Source organism: Protopterus annectens, chromosome 1.part1, assembly GCF_019279795.1.
Source record: "Protopterus annectens isolate FY-2018-M chromosome 1.part1, PAN1.0, whole genome shotgun sequence".
NCBI classification, from domain to species: Eukaryota; Metazoa; Chordata; order Ceratodontiformes; family Protopteridae; genus Protopterus; species Protopterus annectens.
In genome coordinates, this window is record NC_056726.1 from 549,481,361 (window position 1) to 549,506,293 (window position 24,933).

At 39.7% G+C, this 24,933-nt stretch overlaps 1 protein-coding gene across 9 annotated transcripts in view; it reads left to right on the plus strand.

Annotated features, from left to right (window-relative positions):
* LOC122806326 (protein unc-13 homolog B-like) overlaps positions 1-24,933 on the plus strand; it is a 2,554,726-nt gene that overhangs the window by 2,412,636 nt on the left and 117,157 nt on the right. For all 9 annotated transcript variants that reach the window (XM_044076650.1, XM_044076675.1, XM_044076685.1 and 6 more), the window contains one exon: positions 5,734-5,814. In XM_044076650.1, the coding sequence (XP_043932585.1) occupies positions 5,734-5,814 (81 nt within the window). The remainder of the gene's footprint in view (positions 1-5,733; positions 5,815-24,933) is intronic.

Genomic DNA, 24,933 nt, shown 5'->3' on the forward strand with positions numbered 1-24,933 from the left:
GGGGATGACACTGCACTTTTTGGCATTGAGCTTGAGGCCATGGCTCTGACACCAGGCATCTGTCTCAGCGAGGCCCTTCTTTAGGATGTCCACATCATTTGGGGACTTGACTATGGCTCCTAGTTTGCAGTCATCTACGAACTTCGTTAGCCAGAGGCCTTCTTTGTTAACCTGAACTTCAGAGAAGTAGATACCAAACAGGAGAGGTCCCAGGACTGAACCCTGTGGTACTCCACTTGTCACTAGTTTGAAGTCAGATTTGGAGTCTGCAACTTTTACAGTGTGGGTTCTGTCAGTGAGCCAGTTGGCTACCCATCTTGTGACGTAGGGATTTATACCTAGTTTAGTGAGTTTAACTATAATTCCAGAATGGGGGATGGTGTCGAAAGCCTTGGCGAGGTCAAGATAGGCTGTGTGAACCACTATACCCTCATCTACGGCTTAGGTGACTGCCTCAAAGAAGGCAGTTCAGCCCTAGAAGACTAGTCCTCTGTCTGTCAGATGTCAGTAGTCTGGTTTACTACCCTTCAAATTTTAAGTTGTTCACTTCCAGCCCTGTGTGTTTATATATTCACGTATGTGTGTGTATATATATATATATATATATATATATAGATATATATATATAGATATATAGATATATATATAGATATATGTGTGTGTGTGTGTGTGTGTGTGTGTGTGTATATATATATATATATATATATATATATATACACACACATATACGTGTGTGTGTATATATATATATATATATATATATATATATATATATATATATATATATATATATGTATACATACACATATGTGTATATATATATATATATATATATATATATATATATATATATATATATGAAATTTCCCTCAAAAGATCAGTTTTATTTAGAAAAATTGAAAATCACACATTTATATGCAATCCATTCTTTAACAGTTTTCTCTAACAGCTTAAAGAACACTCATCTAATGTAGCATCTATTACTTGTATTATAAATCGTAGTCAGTGCCTTTTTCTTCTTCGAGGAAGGCACCTCTCATTTGTCACATTTACTAGGCCAAGTGCTTTCCTTTCATCCTCATTTTTTTCTAAACTATTTCCCATTGGAGAAAAAAGTACACAGTTATTTTATTCACAAGAAATTAACATATTTGCCTTAGCAATACGGGCACATAGTTAATAAATTATACTTCTATTAGGTGGAATGTTTAAATTTGAAGTGAACAGTTTGCCATCCACACAAAATCTTTCACAGACTAGAAGTTATGCTGTGTCTGTCTTATTACCCCATGATAACATATTTGCTGTTTGTCATTTTTTTTTCTGCCCAGTTAAGAATTTATCTAAGATGGGAAAAAAAAACACTTACCAAAATTTGATTTCCAGTTTAAGTTGTGTCTTTGTGAAAATCAGCAGCGGCCTGCTTTTACTGGTTGAGGCAGTCATGTAAACAAAACTAATTTAGTGGAAACCCAAAAGGCACTCACCAAAGTATTGTTGCTAATGTCTTGCACCCTTTTACTCCTCATCCCCCAGGCAACTGCCATCAGTATATTAATAGTCTACAAACTTGTATTTAAATTATCTTGTTATTATGACCATCTAGTGGAATACTCACCATTAATTATCTTGAATCAAAGATTCCTCACATTTGCTTTGTGAAAAATCTCAATCAGTTGTTGCAAATAACCTTATGTTTAAGTAACCTAACACTAGACTTCAAAAGTATCCAAATATTATTCACCGAGACTACCAGACAGGTACTAGTCACATGTATACTCCCATAACGGTCATTGCAAATGTTAATGAAAACACTAGTTTATCAAGACTAACCATTTTCTCAAGAATTTGTGCTCTAGTATTATTGCATGTTCTTGATGATTAAAAGTACACCTACTGATATCACTAGATGTGATAGCCCTGAGCAAGAAGAACTGCAGTAAGCAATCATATGCCACTTCCTACTCAGTAATACACAAGAAAAGAAGGTAAACACACACTTTCCACACAAAAAAACCCATACAGCATTCTTCACTCAAAGCTAGCTATTCAGAATCCATATTTCATATATTCTCGAAGTGGATGCAGTCAGCTTGCCTCCGTCATGTTTCTGTCCCTCAGGTCAAGTTTGTGTGCTAGGGCAGTTGTAGTTCTTTTCAGGATATTAAGCCACTGCGAATCATTTCAAGTATTTACACTGTTTCAAAAAGCCCACTATAGAAAGAGAGACTAATGATACAGTTGCATACCTCATCAACATATCTGTGCATCTCCCTTCCAATCGGTTATGGAAACCTCAAGCTTTTCTATTCAGATAACATGAAAGCTGTTGTTCAGCTTGGTGACAGGAACAGCCATAATTATCCTTAGTGCTTCACCAAAGACTTCTTTTCAACTTGCGTCTTGTTAGGAATCTTTAACCCATCTCATTCTCTTTCTTTTCAATTCATTCATTCATTTGCTATTCCTCATAGCCACAAATATTCACTTTGCCCAATAACAGCTTAATTTTTTTCTTCCAGTCGAACATGCTCCAGGTTTTGTCTCTGCTCACAATTAACATATTTACATTGTCAAATAGATGATATATGAACTCTATCGTTGCAGTGTTAGCCTACAGATCAGTAATAAACTTTTTGTTGCTATTTGTAAACCTTTTTTAAGGACATCCAAAACTCAACTCATAAAAAATTCTCAGCAGTATATAAAGGTAATCGTTTTCTTTCACATCTGTATTATCAGAAAATTACATTCCTAAAAAAGGCTAAACAATAGCTTACCTTCCAGTTAATGTATCATAGCCCTGTTTTGTTCGTTGAAGTAAACGTGCAGCAACACACGTAGTAATGACAACATATAATAACATCAGGAATGGTTAGTAACTGAAACAGTTGTATTCTTGGATTTGATCTTTGTCACATAAGATAAAAGTAAAATACAACCTTTAAGAATATTTGAACTGTCAATATGGTACCATTAATTAGTCATTGAGTGAAAAGCATCATGACCTCTGTTACTGAAAACTGACTCATCCCTTATTTGGGGGTGCTGGAAGAATAGCCTAGTGACTTATAGTATTTTTATTACAAGAGAAGGTGATAAATTTGCCTTTTATTCACTGTGTAGTTTCTTATATATATATATATATATATATATATAGGATTACTATCATTATGTTGAAGTGGATTCAGATGAATCCACTTCAACGAAAGGCAGGGTGTCGAATGGTGACAGTGTCAAACCCAACATTGCAAAAACCAAGAACCAAGACCAATAACAAAAAATCGACCTGGAAGCTGACACCACAGTTAGTCGATAGTCCACAAATTGCTCTTTATTGTAAAAACAGATACCCAAAAACGTAACACAAGCGCTTTCGCTAGGATGTTCCTAGCTTTCTCAAGTACAAAAACACATTGTAAAACTTCAGTTTAAATAGTTACTTGTCATCAATTAAAACAGTTTTACACCAATTAAAAATTAATTAATTGATAAATTGAAAAATTAATCCATACCATTCCCACAGTTTAAAGAGCTACCTACTAAAAGGTTATGCTCATAAACAAATATGTACCAGGCTATATTATTTTATATTGAAACACCTTACTAAGCAATAAAGTGCTTCATTTAAAACCATAAAAATATGCTAAAAACATACATATTGTGTTAAAAAACTAACTAACATTAAAAGGGGGAACCCCTTATTTTTTCTTTAAGTGAATGCAGGACCATTATTATTTTTTTGCTCCTGTAGAGTTGTACAAACTAAAATAGAAATACATACTTGTGGATAATAAGCACTAAGTGGATCTGCCAGTACAATGTGAGGATGTCATAATAACAAAGGCTTACCAAACACAGGAAGGAATGCAAACAAGTAGCTACAGTATGAGACACACATGTAGGGAAAGAAAAAAGGAAAGAAAAGAGAAGAGAAAGCAAACAAAAAAGAGAAAGGAAAAACCAAAGACTTCAACGAAAGGCAGGGTGTCGAATGGTGACAGTGTCAAACCCAACATTGCCGAAGTACAAATCTCTACCCATGTTAAAGCCTGTTCCGTGGTCGCATTTGAGATGTAATTCGGCAATGTCGGGATTCAGCATTGTCAACTTTCATGGACGTGGGTCGATGTAAGTAACGTTCGACCGAGTCGGGTCCAACATAATTATAGCAAACCATGTATATATATATATATATATATATATATATATATATATATATATATATATATATATATACACACACACACACACACACACATACACACATGCACTCACACGTGTGTTTTTATATATATATATATATATATATATATATATATATTTATATAAATTGCCTGATACTGATACAGTGTGGTTGTACTAATTCATTTTAATGTCTGGAACATGCTGTGAGAAGCATTTCAGATGTATTTTTGCCAGTGTTCAAATGAACTTTAATGAGGTAGCTGTATTTTATTTATTCATTTATTTTATTTACTTTTGGTGACTGAATTTGCCCATCTAGGCAGGTGTCAGGAGAGCACAAAACACTATTTATGCAGACAGGGGAAATATGGCAGTACCATTTTCCATGAAGTTTATCCAAGCTGTGATTGTTGCCATCTAAAAAAACTAGCTCCTACTCTTTTTCATAAATGTCTCAGGATCATTTACATCCACTTGAGCTGCTTCTCTATTTCTGTTAACTAGTTAGGAAGTCCATGCACCCTGTTCAGCCATGATCTGGGATAACTTGGCACAGATTACTGACAGAACTTCATGCAAGAGTGTATTTGTGTTGACATTCAAACAGACAAGTTTTATGAAACTGTTAAAGGTACCAGTAACTTGGGCAAATGAGGCATGTCATCTAAAGGATGACACCTCAGGAGTGAAGCCACCCCCAACCCCCCACTGTACTGCAGAATCAGTATTGGAAAAGTGGATTAATTTAGCTGACGTGGGGGTAGAATTGATGCCTTATGATCTCCTACAGTGAACAAAACGTGCTAATTGCTGAGCAGCTGACATTGATATAGATGTAACTCATGGGATGTGTGTGTGCACATGCCGCTGCTGTGTAGTTTACATGTTATGGAGCTCTCTACTAAATTTTAAGCTTTATCTGTGAAACATATTACTGCACATGTGTATGCCCTCTGCCCTTTTATTTGACACTGCTTTCTTCAAGTCAGCACATGAAGTTTCATCTCCCTACCACATCAGCCTTAAGTCAAGTTAATATGGTGGCTTGGAGACCTCTGTTCCTCAGTATGCTTGTGAGCTGTAGGCAGAGAAGCTACAACTTTCCATGTTGGAATGGAAGTCTGTTGGACACAAAGGTACAATATCATGCTTCCGTTCAAAAGCAAGGGTTGCATGTGTTCATGGCAGATAGCTGAGGTCAGTTTAGTTAACTCTCATTTGGTCAACTTTTTCTGTGATCTGTTGTTTATATCTATAATTTTTGGGAAGTGGAATGAGATCCAGGGGTCACAAAGACCAACCAGGAGGAAGTCACAAAGATGCGATACTTAACTAATTTTTATATTTAAATTCCAGACTTTTCAGAACAGCAAGGGCTGTGGATTCCAGTGATGCTGCATAGAACTAGATGACTTACTTAATTAATGATCAGAGTTGCTGAGTTTACTGTTTACCTTTCCTATTGTTTATATTTATGGCATTTGCAACCTAAGTTTTACATTTATTTTCAAATTAGCATAACAGTGTCTGTCACATTTTTTCTAGGATCACATGGTTCGGGAGGAAACAAGAAGTCTTACACCTAAGCAATGTGCCATTATGGATCTTGCACTGGACACAATAAAGGTAAAGTGATCACTTGTCACCACTATGTCTCTTCTGAATATGCAAATGTATGTACTTTTATTACTTGTCCTTTCTCCCTATTTTTCATGGTTTGGAGTAAGTGAAATGGATGTCCCTTTTTCTGTCTGAATTTTGTACTACTGATATTAGGAGACATGTTTCATTACTGGATACAAAGGACTGGCTAAATTAATGTGTACACCTTGAAGGTGATTCCTTTGGGAATAGATTATAACTGGTCTGCATATGAGATCTTTAATGTTATACACATATGTACATGTGAACACTTAAACTGCTCAGCTTCTCTCCCTTAATAAAAAGTAGAAAGTAACTTGCTAATGAGTCCTGGACTGTTTGTTTCTGGAATTTGTCAAGGTGAAAAGAGACTGTACAAGGCTAGGACAGTTGAATCGAAGGTGGGAGTCTTCCAAGGTGTCCATATTTGCCAGTGGAAGTCTGGGTTTTGTAGAATCAGGAGGTTACCTGTGTCATTCTGGTAAAAACCTGTTTCATTTTGCTAAAGGCTGTGAATGACTTTAAAAACTGTAATTGGAGCAGTATTGACTGGTTATCTAAACATTTGTTTGTGGGCCTTTATTTTAGGGAAGGGACTGTTTTGTGCGTGAGACTTGTTCCTTGGTGTTTTTTTAAAAAGATACTGTTCAGCAAGACTGACCTCTTTAATAAAATGTTCTGCACCTGTGTGGAGTGCTGCCAGGGCTTTAGCAAATGAAATGAACTTTTTTATCGTTGCGAGTTTTATTTATGTTGCCATTCTACCATTGATTATTTTTCTGGCAAAAGTAGAGCACATTTTGTGCCCTGTAAATAGAAGTTATTACTTCTAAATAAAATAGGTGTTTTCATTACTTAAAACATCATGTCTCATGGAGAGGTCAAGCAGCCACTCTCTCTTCAATTTCACCTACCCATTTTTGGAAAGTCAAACACCAGGTAACAGTGGTGTCCTTGTTTAAGCACAATGTAATCATTGGAAGACTTCCCTTCTTTAAACATTTGTAGCATTCATAGAAGCAGTGGGAAAGGGCCAGCAGCAGGGAGCCTTGCACAGCCCCTAATACATAATCCATTTCAAGAAAATACAGTAATCTAACCTCACCTAGTATAATATGTCAAGGGAGGATAGAGGGGCACTAAAGCCCTGTAATTACTATAGAGAGCCCAAGTCAGACCAGTGTGTGGATTCATGTCTAAAAAGAAACAAGCTTGTACCTGTGTAATACAGGAGTGCCTGGCAAGGGTCAAGGACACTGACTCTAAAGAGGTGACCAGGTCCCAAGAGCCCATTGTAGGGTCCAGTCCACAAACTGAGAAAATGGTGCAGAGTAATGGAAACTCAGAGTCTGAGACTTCTAAACTGGAGGTTAATAAAAGAAGCCTCATAGAACTTCAACCAAAAATCTTAATGAGAATAAAGAATGCTAAACCACCAAAGGAGCACAGGGCTTCAGGGAAAGAGGTAGCTGAGGGAAATCTCTTAGAATATTGGAGTGAATTAACTTTTCATCCAGGAAACATGGGATTCAGAGGATCCTGTATCCACCATACAGGCTTGGTGGATCCTGTATCCAACATTCCTGGGGAAGAAGTGAGACCTTCTATCTCTCAAGGACTGGGGAAGAAGTGTATTCCAGTATATCTCACCTTCAGGTAGGCCATTTGAGTTTTAAAAGTGCCCAGTAGGAAGATGTAATATTAAATCATGAGAGAGAGAATATTTCCATGATATCAGAAGGAGATGCTGCTGAAGGACCTCCAGCAGCTTACCCTTGTTTTGAATTAGGGAATGGCTTCTTGTATAGGATAGCTAATGAGAGTGGAGCGGCCATTTGGCAGCTGCTAGGAGCCAAGACATTAATCAAATTGTTATAAAAATGGATCATAGGCATGTTGTGCAGGTCTAACAGCTTGAGTCCTTATAAGCCTACCTAATATGATCTGGTTTTACCCAGTATATGGCCTCTAGGGGCAAGAGGATGGCATGGATTTGTGCCTGTGCTTTGAGTATCTTAAATATTGCCCCTGTCCATAAGGGACATAGGCACTACCCAATGTGTGAATTTGTGATTCTCTATCCATTGATCCAAACTGCATTTGAAGAGGGCCAGCGAAGGGCTCTGCTTAATGTGAATAAGAATTATCTTCCAAAGAAGGCACAATCTCTGAGACATATCTGTCTCTTCAGTATGTTTTGTTTTAGTCGCTGACTAAGTATAGATCCATAAATTTGGTGACCCTTGTGCTGTTTAATTTGCAAATGTGTAGCAGCTCCATCAGGGCTGGATATGTGAGTGCCTTGCAGGTCAGGCATACCTCACTTCTTAATAGTTCATAGGAGACAGAATAAAAGGATCAGGTTTTATTCTGTCTGCATAGGACATGTTGTTTACAGCCTGTATTTTCTTTGGAACCTCTGATGTCACTCCAGCTGCTGTACGTGCCGAGTCAAGTACATGCTAAATGGTGCATTGCACTTGATTATTTGTGTGATAGGGGCTGAGTATAGCAGGACCATAATTTCCTTGGCTCTGGGTGCCATACCTTTACTTATATGTTGTACCACATGCAAGGACTTTTTCACCACTGTGGACACATGGCAGTCAAAGTTCTGGCTACTTTCTATCTGTTTACCTAGCTGTTTCACCTCTTAGTCTCCTGTTAGGGATGTGCTATTCATGTTGTAATTTGCAGGGGTATTTGACTTCCCAAAGGGTATGATGATGCATTTTTTTCGCAAATAGTTTTAGGCCACGGTTCTGGCATCAGTCATTTGTTTGATCTAGACCCTCCTGAGGGATTCAGTGATTGCCCCCCAACTTGCAGTTATTGACAGACTTTGTCATCCAGAGGCCTTCCACATTAGCCTTAATTTCAGATAAGTATATTCCAAACAGAACTGTACCCAATGCTTAACCCCATGGCACACCAGTAGTAACTGGTCTCTTGCTGGATCTGGATTTACCCACTTTAACCATATGTGTCTTGTCTGTGAGACATTTGGGTATCTTTCTAGTGAAATACAGATTTATGCCCAGTTTGTAAGTTTATTTATAATGCCTGAGTGGGAAATTGTGTCAAATGCTTCGGCCAGGTCAAGGCAGGTGGCATGCACTGTTTTACCCTCATCCACGGTCTTAGTGGCTTTCTCAAAGAAATCACCAGATGTACTAGGCATGACCTGCCCTTGACATAGCCAAATTGGGTCGGGTCCAGGGTTTGTAGGTTTCTTATATCATTATTTATCAGGTCTATGATTATTCTTTCCATGGCCTTACATATAAGACTAGTCAAGCTTATGGGTCTGTAATTTCCCAGGTCAGCAGATGGTATCCAGAGGGATGACTGTTGTTGTCCTCCACTCTACTGGGACAAAGTCAGTCCAGAGGCTGTGATTAAATAGAGATCCTAATGTGCCTGATAAGTCCTGATTTAAGCTGTTTAAGAGGCAGCCATGTATAGTGTCGGGCCCCACTGAAGCTGTGTTTTTAGCTTTACAGAACAAAGTGGTAACTAAATCTTTGAAGATAATTGGCAGTGGAGCGGTGGAGGGTATTTCCTGGGGAGAACTGGGGTGATGGAAAGGTGAAATTTGAGATGAATTTGTCGGTCAGCAGATGTTCTATATCTTCCGTCTGAGTATAGGTGATGTCATCTACAACTAATTCCGCACATTGTTTGGTGCTGCCCTCAAGACTGCAGGCATAACTGAAAAATCCTTTACAGTTATCCTTACCTTTGGATGCTATTTTTACTTCAAAGTTTGCTTTCAGAGACTTTATTAGTTCCCTGATTCACTTGTTTAGACTAATAAGGGACTTTTTTCTCTGTTGTGTACAATTCCCTCTTACCTCTTGACAGGATTTTCTTTCTTTTGTTGTACAACCTGTTAATACCAAGGGTCCAATATGGTCACTTGTTTTTGAGGTTTGACCTGGGTTTATTTTGGTCTGGTACTGCCATTCCTCTGCAGTTATTTATATAGTCATACAGGACTTTTTTGTACACCTCTGCATAGGTTTCCATTTTTTTCTGGATTTCAGGGAACTTGGAAACTAGCTATGCCTTCCCTTAATAGTGGTAATTTTCCCTTAGAGAAATTCTAAAAGTTTTTGTGGTTTGGGGGTCTAATTTTACTTTTATTTCAAGGTAGACTGCTTTATGATCTGATCATTGCCAGTGAAGACATCACACTAGGGAGGTGGGGTGGGGTGCAGCATTCTCCTGTATTTCTGAATACCAGATCTAGAATATTTGTTCCCCTAGTGGGAGTGCAGACTGGCTACTCCAGGGCTTTGAATTTACATAGTCAAGAAATCTTTGGTCCAGCTTTTCTGGCTCATCCCGCTTTATTCGCCCTTGCTGCACTCAGGCTCACTCCACTCTTCTACCCTACCCCAAATTCTCACCCACCCCTGACAATTTTCTTTACAGCTAAATTTGCGTTGCCCTGCCTCCACACTAGCCAGTAGACATCCCTCTCCTCTACTGATACCCCACATCAGCATTAACTGTAACACCAACTCCCCACCCCTCCTGAGCCTTACCTACTTTTAACTCTTTCAGTCTCTCAGTTTAGAAAACTCCTTCAGTTAATTCCTGATTTCTTCTACTAACTTTAAATAAATTGTTTCCCTTTCATTATTTCGGTGCTGAAACTAAATCGTAGCTATAGCTTTCAAAACTCTTTCTCTCCCCACCTATTTTTTTCTCAGCTCTAACCACTTACCATACTCCTCACCTGCTTCCTATGCCATCTCCCACAAACTCTTATCCCACTACCCACCGTACAAATAACTACTTCAACCCTATTGCCCCCTCTCTCTTTAAGCATACCTCTATGTCATTTTACAAGTTCAAAGTAATGTACATACCAAATGCCCAACCTCTCATCAAAACAAAACATTAGTTCCTTTGTAAATATTTCTTTATACAGATACTTCAAAGCACACTACGTCTCTTATCTGGTAATATTCACCCCAACCCAGACCCTTGCCAACAGCACCCTAACCATACTTGTACAGCACCCCCCCCTTCCAACTGCCTCACAAATAACTCATTACGATCACAAGACTCCAAAAATCTTTTTTTTCAATGAGTATACAAAGCATTGTCAATAAAAGTACACTCCTTCATGCCTGGATTTCTCAGTGTAACACAGATATACTTGCTCTATACGAGACATGGATAAAACCTCATATTACAAACTGAAAAATTCTCCACCCTGGTTATAATATTGTTCGGCTGGATAGAAGTAAAAAAAAAAGGGTGGAGGAGTAGCCATACTCTACTCTGACCAGCTATCTCTCTCCCCCCCTCTCAATAGATATCCCTGATTTCTGCCCTGCTGAAATGCTTATAGCAACCTGTAACCTAAATCATCAGAAAACACTTGTCATTGCAGCAGTGTACATACCCCCCGGTAAAAACATTCCCATAGTCAAGCAGTTTCTTTCTTGGATTTCTATATCCATTCTCTATGAAACCATCATCCTTGGGGATATGAATATTAACTAGAACCTTGTTAATACTGCATCCCCTAGCTACTCTATAAACCTGTATGGCTTTACCCAGCTGTTCACCTTACCCACACACCAGAAAAAAAATCCCAGAATGACTCAGTTATCGAACGGATATTAGTATCCAACCTCCAGTGCTATCATAAACCTTCCACCCTACCTAGCTCTCTTAGTGACCACTTCCCTACCTCAGTAGTAAGACACTCTCCCATTTTTAACAAGAGTGCACAATACACAGAGTTAACCTTAAAAACTACAACCCTGTCACCCTGAATGAATTACTGTCCATTGTAAATTGGTCATTCCTACACACATTAGCCATTAATGAGGCTGTCCAAAGCTTCAACAGTTTATTCCTAGAAACCCTTAACACCCTGGTTCCCAGTAGAAAAATTAGGCTAAAATGTAATTATGCACCATGGCTAAACCAGGCAACTCGATCACTTATAAACAAGAAAGACAGTGCTTGTAGAGCATGGAAAAAAATAACTCAACTTTCCACCTGAAATTATATAAACAGCTTCGCAACCAAACAAAAAAGCAGGTCCTACTAGAAAAAAAATTTATCAAAAATCTCTGAGCAATCCACATTCCAACCTGAAGAAATTCTGGCACTCAGTAAACAAACTACTATCTCCAAGGGAACCCCTCTTCACCAAACCCCTTCCCTAACAAACCTTCTAATGAAACTACAGGTCTACTTAACTTTTTCATTAAAACAATAAAAAAGCATACTTAACCAGAAACACTTGATATAAATACTTCACCTTCCACCTCGTCTCTTCCGTTATTCTCCCTAGCACCCGTAGCAATTTCCTTCATCATATCACTTCTTCACAACCTCAAACCCTGTTCCCCATCAGCCAAAAAACTCCCACCATTATTTCTCAAACATGCAGTAAAATCCATAGCATACCCTATATCTATACTTATCAGTAGATCCATCCAAGAAAATACAGTAGCAGATATCTGGGAAAAAAATCTTTATAATACCCCACCACAAGGGAGAAAATTCTACAGAACTCTCAAATTACAGGCCTATTGCCATATCATCCCCCTTATCCAAGATACTGGAAAAATGTGTTCATAGACAAATACTAAACCACCTCCTACAGGCAAACCTAATTACACCCACACAGCATGGTTTCCTACCCTCGCACAGTACTACCACTGCCCTCTTATCTTTCGCAAGCAACATTGCCCAAGGCAGAGATAATAATAAACTCATATCAGCTCTATTCCTTGACCTATCCTAAGCATTTGATACAGTTTCCCCATCTCATCCTCCTAAACAAACTTTCCAACCTACAACTCTCTACCTTCACTACCTCCTGGTTTAACAGCTACCTCTCAAACAGATATCAGTCCGCCAGATGGCAAACATCCTTCTCCCCTTTCCATCTTGTTAAGACAGGGTTCCCCAGGGTTCTATCCTGGGCCTCCTACTTATTAATATATTTACAAATAACCTTCATGTTTCCTGCCCCCACTCTACCTTGATACAGTACACAGATGATTCCACAATTATTAACACATCTGACAATATACAAAATCTCCACACTGTCATCCAACAATCTCTGCACCTAGTAGAACAATGGCTAACTGAAAACAACCTGCTTCTCAACCCCAAAAGGACCAAGCTTCTCCTTTTCCTTCCAAAAAACCTGAATCCAGCTAAAGGCAACTTCACCATCTCATCTTTAGAAAATATAATTATCACCACCGACTCAAACACAAAATTGCTTGGCATTACTATAGACAACCAATTAAAATTCAACCTACATATCTTAAACTGTACCAAAAAGTCCAATCAAAGCTAGGTGGTGTATACTGCAACAACAAATAAATACCTAACAAATCTAGACCTACACTGGCTCAAACATTTATTCTACCATCCCTGCTGTATGCTGCTGGCATACATACTAACCTCCAAAATAAACTCTTAACCAAACTAGAAACCACCTATAACAAGATAGCAAGATTCACAGCCACAAATCCCATCACTGTATATGCCTGAAAAGCTTAAGATGGCCTGAGCTCTCCCCCACATACTTTTAAATATCACAGTTACAAATTGCTTACAGCATCCTAAATAGCCCCAACTCCTGCCCTGCCCTTACAACCATAATTACACCCTACAGCCCCAATTGTGACTTCAGAAGCACACAACAAAACCTTCTGCAGCTGCCCAAGCCAAACAAAAGTATTGGAAAAATACTTTACAGTCATTCAATTGCATACTCGTCAAACAAACTTCCATTGTCCCTTCGCTCCACTACCCAAAGTGGCAAATTCAAAATGCAACTAAAAATTAATTTCCAACATGCATGGATATGTACTTGTCAGGAATTTACATAATGAATGATTTTTCTTCTCTCAATTAACATATCTGCCTGGTATCTACCTTAACTGCCTACATATATTACTCTTTCTGCAGTTAGTATTTATGCTGTTAAATGCATCTTTATTGTACTATGCCATAATGTTACTCTGATTTTTTTTTATTTTAGGCATTGCTACATTCCTTGTAAATAACTTAATGCTAACCAAATTTCTCAAACATATTGTTACTGCATTCTCAAAATACTGTACTTTTGCTTTGTATATATCCATATTGTATATTTCTCTGTGTTTTTGTACTGTTAAGTATCTTGCAACTTGATTTGTTAGTTTTTTTTCTTATTTTTTAGTTACTTTCCTGGAGCTTTTCTCCTTGGGTCTCTGGTGAAAAAGGGCTCTATGGGCCCTGTCTGACTAACTCAGTTAACAAATGTAAAAATAAATAAAATAAAATGAAACTTTGGGCCCACATGTTGGTGGTTGTGCATGCCTCCCAATTAATGAAGTGGTATTGGGCTGGATGATGAGTGATTTTAGGAAGTTCAGGTATGATGCATGGGTTTCCTTGTTTATGGTGGGGACCTGTAGCTAGCAAGAATATAGTAATGGATTTTTCTCATGGTTAGTTGGACAATGGAGTAGGTCAAGCATGTCGTATTGTTTGACCAGCCATGAGGTGAGCTTCTCCTTTATGTAGATAGATACACATCTACGTTTTGATCTTTCATATTCAGTGGGTAGTCTGAATGCATGAAAGACATTATAGCCATGCACTGTCAAATTGCTTTCCATGGCTTTGAATTATGTTGCAATAACTGCACAGATGTCAACATTTTCCAGGGTGAAGAGAGCTTCCAGGGAATAATGTTTCATGTTGAGACTCCTAGCGTTGAGCAGTTATACCTTTAGCTTGCTCAGAGTAGGTTTTGTAAGGTTGAAAGGTGTATCTGTTTGGAACTGCCTAAAAAAGACATTATAGGACTGGATAATGTTTTGGCCAATATCCTGTGACAGGTGTAGACCATCCCTGGCAAAGCAGCGTGGCCTGTCAACCATGTCCTCTCAGGCTGACAAATATTGGACCCCTTTGGAATGATATAGTAGCTAAGCAATTGTTAAAGTCAATCATTTTCTGCTGGTGTTGTGGCATCATCCTTGGAGATGGTAGAATGCTACTTAAAGGCTAGGCTCATACCTGCCTGTGACACACATTCTGAGAGCTCAGTCATGTCTCTCTTCATATAGTCCAAGGAGGTGCATCTCAGGTCATTCACGCCCACATGGACTATGTCAGTAGTTTAGACAAAATGTACAGTACTTTGATTGCAAAAGAGAGAGAGAAGGTGTGCAGGAATATAGTGAACTTGAATAATGCGAACTTGGTATCTTTAAACAAGCATGCCTGAGTTTCCAGGTCAGAAGACTGTCTTTAATATGTTCATGTTTAAGGCATGATAACCAGCTGGCATACCTTTCAACCTCTTAGCCCAAGAAATCTGGACAAAGCCTGACGTAATGGGGAGACAAAGGCCCAAAAATAGGGACAAATTTTAAATATTGCTCTTACAAACATAGAAAGTAGCTAGAATAACAGGGTATGTGGTAAAATGCATTTTCTAAAGACTATGAAGTCTGTAACTCAAATGTATGTCATTATTTTGTGATTTCTTTCATCTGATCATACCAGCGATTTACCAGAAAACCACAAATGTTATGAGGAGCAGATGGAAATTTTGAGGCAAAAATCTGGACATTCTGGGAAAATCTGGACAGTTAAGAGGTATGTAGGGTAGAGATGGGAGAAGTTTTTGGGAAGTTCACAGGAGTCTGGACTACATGTTTGTCTGGAACTGTTGCACTGATGTTTTCATAGGTTCATAGGTAGGTAGGTACTAGGCTATCGGCCAAGGGCCTACGTAAGCCTAGCCAACAAGGTTCCCTGGCTTACGCCACCCAAGATAGTTATTTTCCTGTGCCACTGTCGAGCAGAGACACAGAAGTGATCCCTGGGGTGTATTTCCTATTTCCCATCCACTCATCAAGATTTTTCTTGAAGAGTGCTAATGAAGAACTTTGCTTGACATGGGTAGCCTGTTCCAGAGTATGGGAAGTCTCTGGGATAGGAATCTATCCCTCCAGCATGTCCTGTTTATTGTGGTGACAAGGTTTAGGTCCCTAGAGTGTGCAGCTCGGAGGGATTGGGATTTCTTTAGGTGTAGCATGTCCAACAGCTCTGGGTTTGACACAGCTTTATATGTTAGGCAGAGATCACCTCGGAGTAGGCGATACGCTACGGAGTAAAGCTGGAGTTTTTTGAGACGGTCAGTGTAGGGCATTTGTTTGAGTCCAGTAATCCTCTTTGTGAGGTACTTCTGTGGCCTTTCCAGCTGCTGCAGATGTCTTGTGAGGTACATTCCAGAAGGGGCGTTGCAGTCTATAATGGGTCTAATGATTGTCGAGTAGAGGGGAATGAAGACCTCTTTTTTCCTGGATGAGAACCCTTTTATGATGAGGTGTGCCACGTAGAAGGACTTCCTGACTACTGTGGCGATGTGACTATCAAAGGAGAGACTACTGTCCACCTGGGTCCCAAGGTCTCTTATCACACATTCGGTGTTAAGTAGATTGCTGCCTATGTGGTAGTTCATGAGTACAGAGTTTTTACCAAAGGGGATGACACTGCACTTTTTGGCATTGAGCTTGAGGCCATGGCTCTAACACCAGGCATCTGTCTCAGAGAGGCCCTTCTGTGGGATGTTCACATAATTTGGGGACTTGACTATGGCTCCTAGTTTGCAGTCATCTGCGAACTTCGTTAGCCAGAGGCCTTCTGTGTTGGCCTGTACTTCAGAGAAGTAGATACCAAACAGGAGCGGTCCCAGGACGGAACCCTGTGGTACTCCACTTGTCACTAGTTTGAGGTCAGATTTGGAGTCTGCAACTTTTACAGTGTGGGTTCTGTCAGTGAGCCAGTCGGCAACCCATCTTGTGACGTAGGGATTTATGCCTAGTTTATTGAGGTTTAGCTATAATTCCAGAATGGAGGATGGTGTCGAAAGCCTTGGCGAGGTCAAGATAGGCTGTGTGAACCACCTTACCCTCATCTATGGCTTTGGTGACTACCTCAATGAAGTCGATCAGGTTCAGTAGGCATGATCTGCCTTTCACAAACCCGAACTGGGTGGGATCCAGAGTTTGGAGGTTACCAATGTCTTTGTTTATGAGTTCCATGATGATACGTTCCATGGCCTTGCAGACCCAGCTCATCAGGCTAATAGGTCTATAGTTCCCGGGATCAGTGGTGGCTCCCCCTTTGTGGAGTGGGATAACTGTTGCTGTGCGCCATTCAGTGGGCACAAAGCCTGATGCGAGGCTATTATTGAACATGGAGCTTAAGTGAGGAGCCAGTTCATTCTGAAGTTCGTGTAAAACGCAGCCTGGGATGTTGTCCGGTCCGATGGATGCTGTGTTTTTGGCTTTAGAGAGTGCAGCTTTCACCTGCATAGTTGTGATTACAGGAACTGTTCATTCTTCCTGTATAGATATGGGCCCTTTAGGGGGTGGGGGTGGGGGGGGTAAAGTTAGCACTGGACCTATCTGCCAGGATGTTGACAATATCAGTTGGTTCTGTAATTTTCGTGCCTTTGTGCTGTAACTCAGAGCAGATCTGGGTGTTGCCATTGAGATTCTTGACATAGCTATAAAATGCTCTGTGGTTGTCCTTGGAATTAGTGGTGATTTTATTTTCGTAGCTAGCTTTGGAGGATCTTATAAGGGATCTCAGCTTCTTACTGAGGCTGACCAGGGAGCTCCTCCAGTCATGGGATTTTACTCTCTTTTGCAACAGTTTCTTCCTTCTGTTGTACAGTTTGTTTATGGCAGGGGACCATCAGATTGGCTTCCTTTTTTGGAGGATAGCATCTTGGTTCTGTTTGGGATAGCATGATCCATGCACTCATGTAAGTGCTTATAGAGTGCATTTGTGTAGGATTCAGCAGTTGTAACTGTATTGTCCATCTGCATGGGTATCATGAAGTTCACTACTTCTGTCTTAAGAAGCATGAAGTTGGCTTTGGAGAAATGTTTTACTGTGGTTTCCTTAATGGGGGGTGGGGGTGGGATGTGGATATCAAGGGTGATTAGCTTATGGTCGGATCGGACCAATGAGGAGTTGACTTCAGGTGTGGAACACCAGTCACTCATGTTGGTAATGACTAGGTCTAGGATATTGTTGCCCCTGGTGGGGATGTGGATAAGCTGATCTAGGGCATTGGAGTTTATGAATTCCAGAAAGCGTTGCACTAAGGAGTCGGTACATGACTAGTTTTCCCAGTTAATGTTGGGGAAGTTGAAGTCGCCCATTATTAGAGTGTTTGGTTGAACCCTAATATTTTCCAGCACATCAAGAAAAGAGGAGTGGGAATCCTGGGGCATGGTGGAGGATCTGTAGCAAGCTACAATTTGGATTGCAGTTTTGCCAAGAGTTAGTTGCACTTGGATAACCTCGGATGCATTATGCTGAGCAACTAGCCTGGAGGTGTGGATATCCTTAATGAATATGGACACACCCCCACCTTTGGTGTTTCGGTCCAGGTTACATGGCCGAAAAGTGTGGTATGAGTTTTAGCCTGGTAGTGCAGGGGTGCTCTCTGGAGCCTTGAACCAGGTCTCATTCACTGCACAGATATCGATGTTCTCCATTTTAAGGAGTGCCTTGAGTGAGTGCATTTTGAAATTTAGACTTCTAGCATTGAGTAGCATTACCCTCAGTTTTTGCTTGCTTGTTCCTGTTATGGTGGTGAATTTGTTACTTGAACCCTGCCTAAAAAAGGCACTATAGGGGCAGCAAGAGCCTTAGCCAGTATCCGGAATCCCAGGGGCGACAGGTGCAGGCCATCTGTGGCAAAGCATTGTGGTCTGTTGACCATGTCATCCCAAGCAGACAGATACTGGATCCCCTTAGAATGACACCAGAAGCTTAGCCAATTGTTGAAGTCAGTCATTTTGTCCTTGTACTGCAGTATCATTCTGGGCAATGGCAGAATGCCACTCAGGGCTAGGGTCATACCTGCCTGAGCTACAAGATCGGAGAGCTCTTCCATGTCTCTTATGTAGTCCAAGGAGGTACATCTCAGGTCATTCACACCAACATGGACAATGATAGAGTCATATTTGTGCGTGTTGTGGAGTGACCCGAGTGCGTGGGTTATGTGGCGGATCCTGGCACCCAACAGGCAGCTGACAGTAACCTTCTCCTTGTTTAGCCTGGTGAGTGGGACATCAGTGTGCCTGACTATATAGTCACCTATGACTAGTGTGTTGGGTATGTTGTTTTGCCTTATTGGCTGTGTTTGAGTGGCACACTGAGTCTGTGGGCTATGTGTCATTTGGGTTGTGTTGGGGGATGGAGGTTGCTTGTCTTTCTGCTTTGGAGGTCTCTGTTGCTTAGGCAGATTATTACTGAGAGCCTCCGCGAATGTTTTTGAGTTTCTATGTGTGGATTTTGGTGGTGTAGACGTAGTGAGACTATGTGATGAGTGTGGTGTGGTGCAAATGTTTGTCAGGTTCAGTCTTGGTTGGAGAGAGCTTTACCTCCAGTTTGGCTAGATAAGTGCATCTCTCACAGGTTGTAGTGTTGGGTGGTAGGAGGAGAGGGTTGTCTGTGTACATGAGGCAATTTCGACATTGCCTCAAGATGCCCAGATTCATCAGATAGACAGGGGAGAACACTGGGAGCTGACCCTTGGACATGCCTGAATAAAAACTATTTTCCTCTAGATAAGTGAGGAAAGTGAGTACAAGAGCTGTTTTTCTCAACGCCAGTGAGAAAAGTAAGTACAAAAACTGTTTTCCTCTAGGTAATGAGGAAGATTGAGTGCTATAGTAATTAGTAGATTATTTAGTGCTTACAAGTTCTGAACAAGTGCTGAGCATGAATAAGCAAATTTAAGTGCTAAAACTAAGAATCTGTATCTGCACTAGACGAGTTACAGGACAGAAACAAGTGCAAATGCAGGCTTTCAAATCAGAAAGTTGAGAGAGATGGAAGATTGCCCAAACGGCCAATAACTACAAATTCTGGGCCAGAACCACTCCTTATGTGGTAGACAGGTTACCTAATGCTTACCACTCCCACTGATAAGCTAGAAGGCTAACCTCCAACACAGAAAGGCTTGGGGGGCTCAGAAGCTGACAAACAGTCCTGGATACAGCAAATCTGTATCTGGAACACTAGTTACAGGAAAGGTAGGAAACAGGCTTACAATTTTTTTTTTTTTTTTTTTTTTTCAGAAAAGTAGCAAAAACAGTAGTAAAAACAATTCACATGCAGTGCAAGCTAGCACACGAGTATGTAGCAATATTAGTCCACACACAGTTTGAAAAATGCAATTAAATTAAAAAGGACACCCATGTAGATGGACAATAAATTAAAAAGGACTAAAAGCAAGTGCAGAAAGGGTTTATTAGGTAAAAATGGGACTGGGGGAGTGTCCTAGATCAAATCTACAGTGGGGTGGGCACTGCAAAAGCCACCAAATTTAACTACAAACCAAAAACAGGGAGGGTGGGAAAGACAGTTTCAGCAGAGATCTGAGCAACCACTAATATAGTACAACTATTAAGCCAAAAAATATACTCAGCTCTGTATATTTGCAGATCAGTCTCTCAGAACAGTGAGACAACAGATATCTAAGCAACAATTAAACTCTATAATAAAGAAAAATATACTCAGCTCTGTATATTTGCAGATAGTCTTCTAAGGCTGTCTCTCAGAACACAGCCCTGACACAGCCTCCATAGTCTCATTATACAAATGCTTAGGGTAAAAAAGATGGCACTGTAGTAAAGTGAGATTTTCCATGCTTTAAGGTGGTGCCTTCTTTGAAGCAAGTACCATTGATAGAAGGTGAACAAGTTATGCTGTTTCAGGAATGCATGGAAATAACTGAATCTTTTTCATGCTATTGAAGTCATTTAAATGAATGTAGCAACTAAATGATGGATTGATGGTAGAATGTAAACCTGAATACTGTGCTGTGGAAGTGCGTGTGATATTCTGCTGCCCTCTGTCCCTGTTATGTACTTTATCCATTCAAAAGCTTTGCAGAACATCGCAGCACTGATTCATACACCCAGCTAAGAAGCAAAGGCATCGGTACATGACCTCTACATGTACAACTGGCTACAAAAAAAAGTTAGATCTACTTTATAGTTCAATATACTCATCTACAAAATAATAAATGATAATAGCTACAGTCTAAGACTCCAAAGTAGGCAGCAGATGAGGGACTAGTCCTGTAGTTGTAGAAATAATGATGATATTCACTTATTCAGGCCTCCATCTACCCTTGGTATATGTGAAAACAGCTTTCTCCAAAATAGTTCCCTGCTTTGGAATGATCCAACAGAAAATATCAGTGATAAACAGACTTACTTTCAATAAAATGCTCAGCGGCAATCAGTCCAAAGAAGGTAAATGCAAGCTTAATAGAAATATGGGCTAACACAAGGGTATACTAGTTCTCAGGTTCCACTGCACTGATTGTTCCATTCTAAAATGTGCAGGTTTTTAGGACAACAAAATTGATGCAAATGTAATTACTCCCTCCTTTTCTTTTGTGAAGCCTTGCGATGTTCACTAGCTGATTTCTAGTCAAACATTATATTACACTTTAGTGAGCTGTTCTGTATGCTTGCATACAATTCATTATTTATAATGATGTTAAAATTGTATATTTAAACATTATTATGTATGCATTCTTGCAAATCTTGTTTAACGTTTTATTTATTCACTATCAGACTTTGGCTATGTCTTGCACATGTAATTTTTGTCAAATGATTTAATGGCAGTATGTTTTCCTTTGTATTGCTAAGTGCATTTCTTAATTATTATTGTCTTTGACATTGTATCCGCTGGTCATGGTTGACAGGATACTTGGAACATTTTACTTTCCTGGTTAAGAAAATATAAATAAAAAATAAATAGAAAAAAAAATGGTAAATGAACATGATAGAAATAATTATGAAACTAGTATTTTGCATAATTTACAAGAAAAAAATTGCCACTGTAGGCACTGGGAAGCAACCGACAGACTTTCTTTGAACTACTTTCCTTTTTCAGTAGTAACTGTCAACTGCACGATACAGCAAACTGTAGTGAGATTTTTGACACTGCAAGTAGAGTGTGTATGTGGGGGGTCTGTTCCTCTAGAGAACAGAAGTGTAAAAGAATTCCTTTATAAAAGCCTATTTATTCTGGAAAGAGTGTGTGTGTGTGGTTGGGGGGGGGGTGTCTCTCAACTACAAAATAATTCCTTTACAAAAGCCTGCTATTTAGCTGTTTTCTTTTGCTGGAGGTTTATAACAGTGACTTATAACATAGCACAAGCTCTGGTAGACACATAAATGAATCTCGCTGAAGGAACCACAAAAGCAGCTCTGTTACAGAAGGTGTTTAAGATGACAGTGCCTTACACTCCTGCCATTCTGTCTTAATGTGGAATGAGAAAACACCACCATTTCCTTATATCTAGCATGACTCATATAAAGAAGACTTGAACTGGATTCTAGGAAGAAGGAATGAAAGCAAGAAAACAAGATCACGTTACTATGGCAGGCCCAATTGACCACAATTTGTGGGAAATGCATTAACACTGTAAAAGAAGCACATTGATTTTGAGACATTAACCTAGGTTAGAAAAAAAAGATGCATTGAAAATAACACACTTTTGGAGTTCTAAAGTGGAGATTTCCTTTAAACAATCACACTCTAGCTTTGCATTTGTATGACGCAAGACAGACTGCTTAATTTGACACCTGATATGCAGCTACAAAGTAGATATAATTGCTGGGGCTGCCTGTGGAGGTGAATGACTGACTGCTGCTGTTTGATAATTATTCTAGCTTTGCATTACTAATGTAATTTGAGTGAAACAACTTGGAACACTTTAATATGAGGCTACAGTTTGTGTGGAACGAAGGTGAAATACATTACATGGACATCCACTACTGCCACAATCAAATGTCTGAAGTAGGGTAGTCTGGATGAAAGTAGCTGACCCACTTGTCAGTTGCTCAGTTTAAACAGACATCTCCCAGAAAAAAGCAGGCATAAAATGCATCACAGATTATTCATACCTTCAGTGCATACCTGGCAGACCCCATATCCAAAGGCTGTATAAGTGAATTTTGACACAGACTTGGTAGTGGCCTCTGCCTTGAACTCCTTACACCTAATTTAAAAACAGCCCTTCTCAGAGCTGTACACAGAAGTCACTGTGTGGTGCCTGAGGTTGGAATGATGTCATTATTTCTTCAATGTACCTCCAAAATCTCAAAGGTATGCAGAGGGCAATATATCTTGTGTTTGTCTGAGAACACTATAGTCATTATTTCATTAATTTTCCTCACAGACCTCAGGGGTGTGCACAGAGCACCACTATAGTTTGTATAGGAACACTGCAAGCGACTAGGACTAGCAAGCTGGAAGCATTACTGTGATCATTATTGTTTCACTTTCCTCACAGTCAAACATCAGATGCATATACAGGTGGCTATCTTTTGGGTGAAGGTAAGGAAGCATGCTGTTTTATATATAACTGACTAAAACAAGTTGGTATATATTATGTTCTATTTTATATTTATTCAGTTTCATCCTAGTCAGAGATCATAAAGTTACATGGATAGTGGCTGTCTTTTGGGGTTAGGGGCAAGGAAGCATGCTGTATATACATATAACAGCAGCAGCTTTAAATATTACTGTGGTCATTTGGTCATTTTTTGCCTTTATTTTCATCACAGTCTAATACCAGAGTGGGTTATACACATGGCAAGTATCTTTTTTAGGGGGTAGGGAGGGATGTACTTTTCCCAGATATTATTTATGTATGCTTGCAAGCATTTGTCTTCTCACTTTATTGTGAACCGCTGTTTTGTTAGCTTTGAAAACTAAGCCTTGGATACAAGAAACAAAAGTAATATTGAATTTCTTTCCATACTTGTGATTTTTGTTAAGGCCATTACTGGATTAAAATTTTTGGAAAAAGCTTTAAAATGCACCTCGGGGCATATATAACCCCTTGGCTTGTGAGGGTCTACTAGCCCTCAGATCCCCAGCTTAATGCATTTATTTCCTACCCATTTAATACAGTTTAGTTTTGGTCAGGTAGGGTGTGTTGAAAGGACGCAGGAAAAATAAAAAAGGAACATTGAATGCTTTTCCATAGTTATCATTTTTTGTTCAGGCCATCACTGGGTGAAAAGGTTGTTTAAAATGTACTTCAGAGCATTGTGAACCCCTGTGCCTTCTGGGCAGCCTCCTGATCCTTGGCTTAATACAGTTATTTCCCCTACAGTTATCAGAGTGTTGTCTAGAGAGAATGTATTGAATGAAGAGCTGAGTGACCTAGTGGGCTAATGCATAATGCTGTAGTTCTCAGCGGCCTGGGTTCGAGACATGGCAGGGGTGATTATTTGTGAGGCTCAAGTGGGCTAATGGATAAGGCATTGCCTTCTAAGCCAGGATTCTGGATTTGAGTCCCATCTGGGGTGATATAATGATGATACAAATGGAGCTTTTGCCTCCCCTTATCTCTAGGGAACAGTTCATCACTGCCTTTTCAAAGGCAAAAATTACAGCCTCCATGGGACCTGATAACATCCCAGGCTGCATCCTACATGAACTCGGGCATGAACTTGCAACACCATTTGGCACCTTATTCAGCCAAAGCCTGAGTACCCACTTTGTCGCAGCCGAGTGGAAGACAGCCACTGTCATCCATTTACACAAAGGTGGAGCATCCACCAATTCAGAAATTATAGACCCATCAGCCTAACTAGCCTGATCTGCAAGGCCATGGAATGGATTATCATGAACCTTATTAACAAGGACATTGGCAACCTCCAAACACTCAACCCCACACAGTTTGGCTTTGTCATGGTGAGGTAATGTCTGTTAAATTTGATTAGCTTCCTTGAGACAGTCACCAGAGCCATGAACGAGGGAAAGACAGTGCACATCGCCTACTTTTACTTGCCAAAGACTTCAACACTATTCTCCACTTGGCCATAATAGATAAACTCTCTCAACTAGGCATCAATGCTTATGTTAACAGATGGGTAGCAAACTAGCTGACTGATAGAACCCACATAATCAAAATAGGGGAAGACACCTCAAGCAGTAGACCCATAACGAGCAACGTACCCCAGAGATCGGTTTTGGGGTCTCTGGTGTTCATGATAT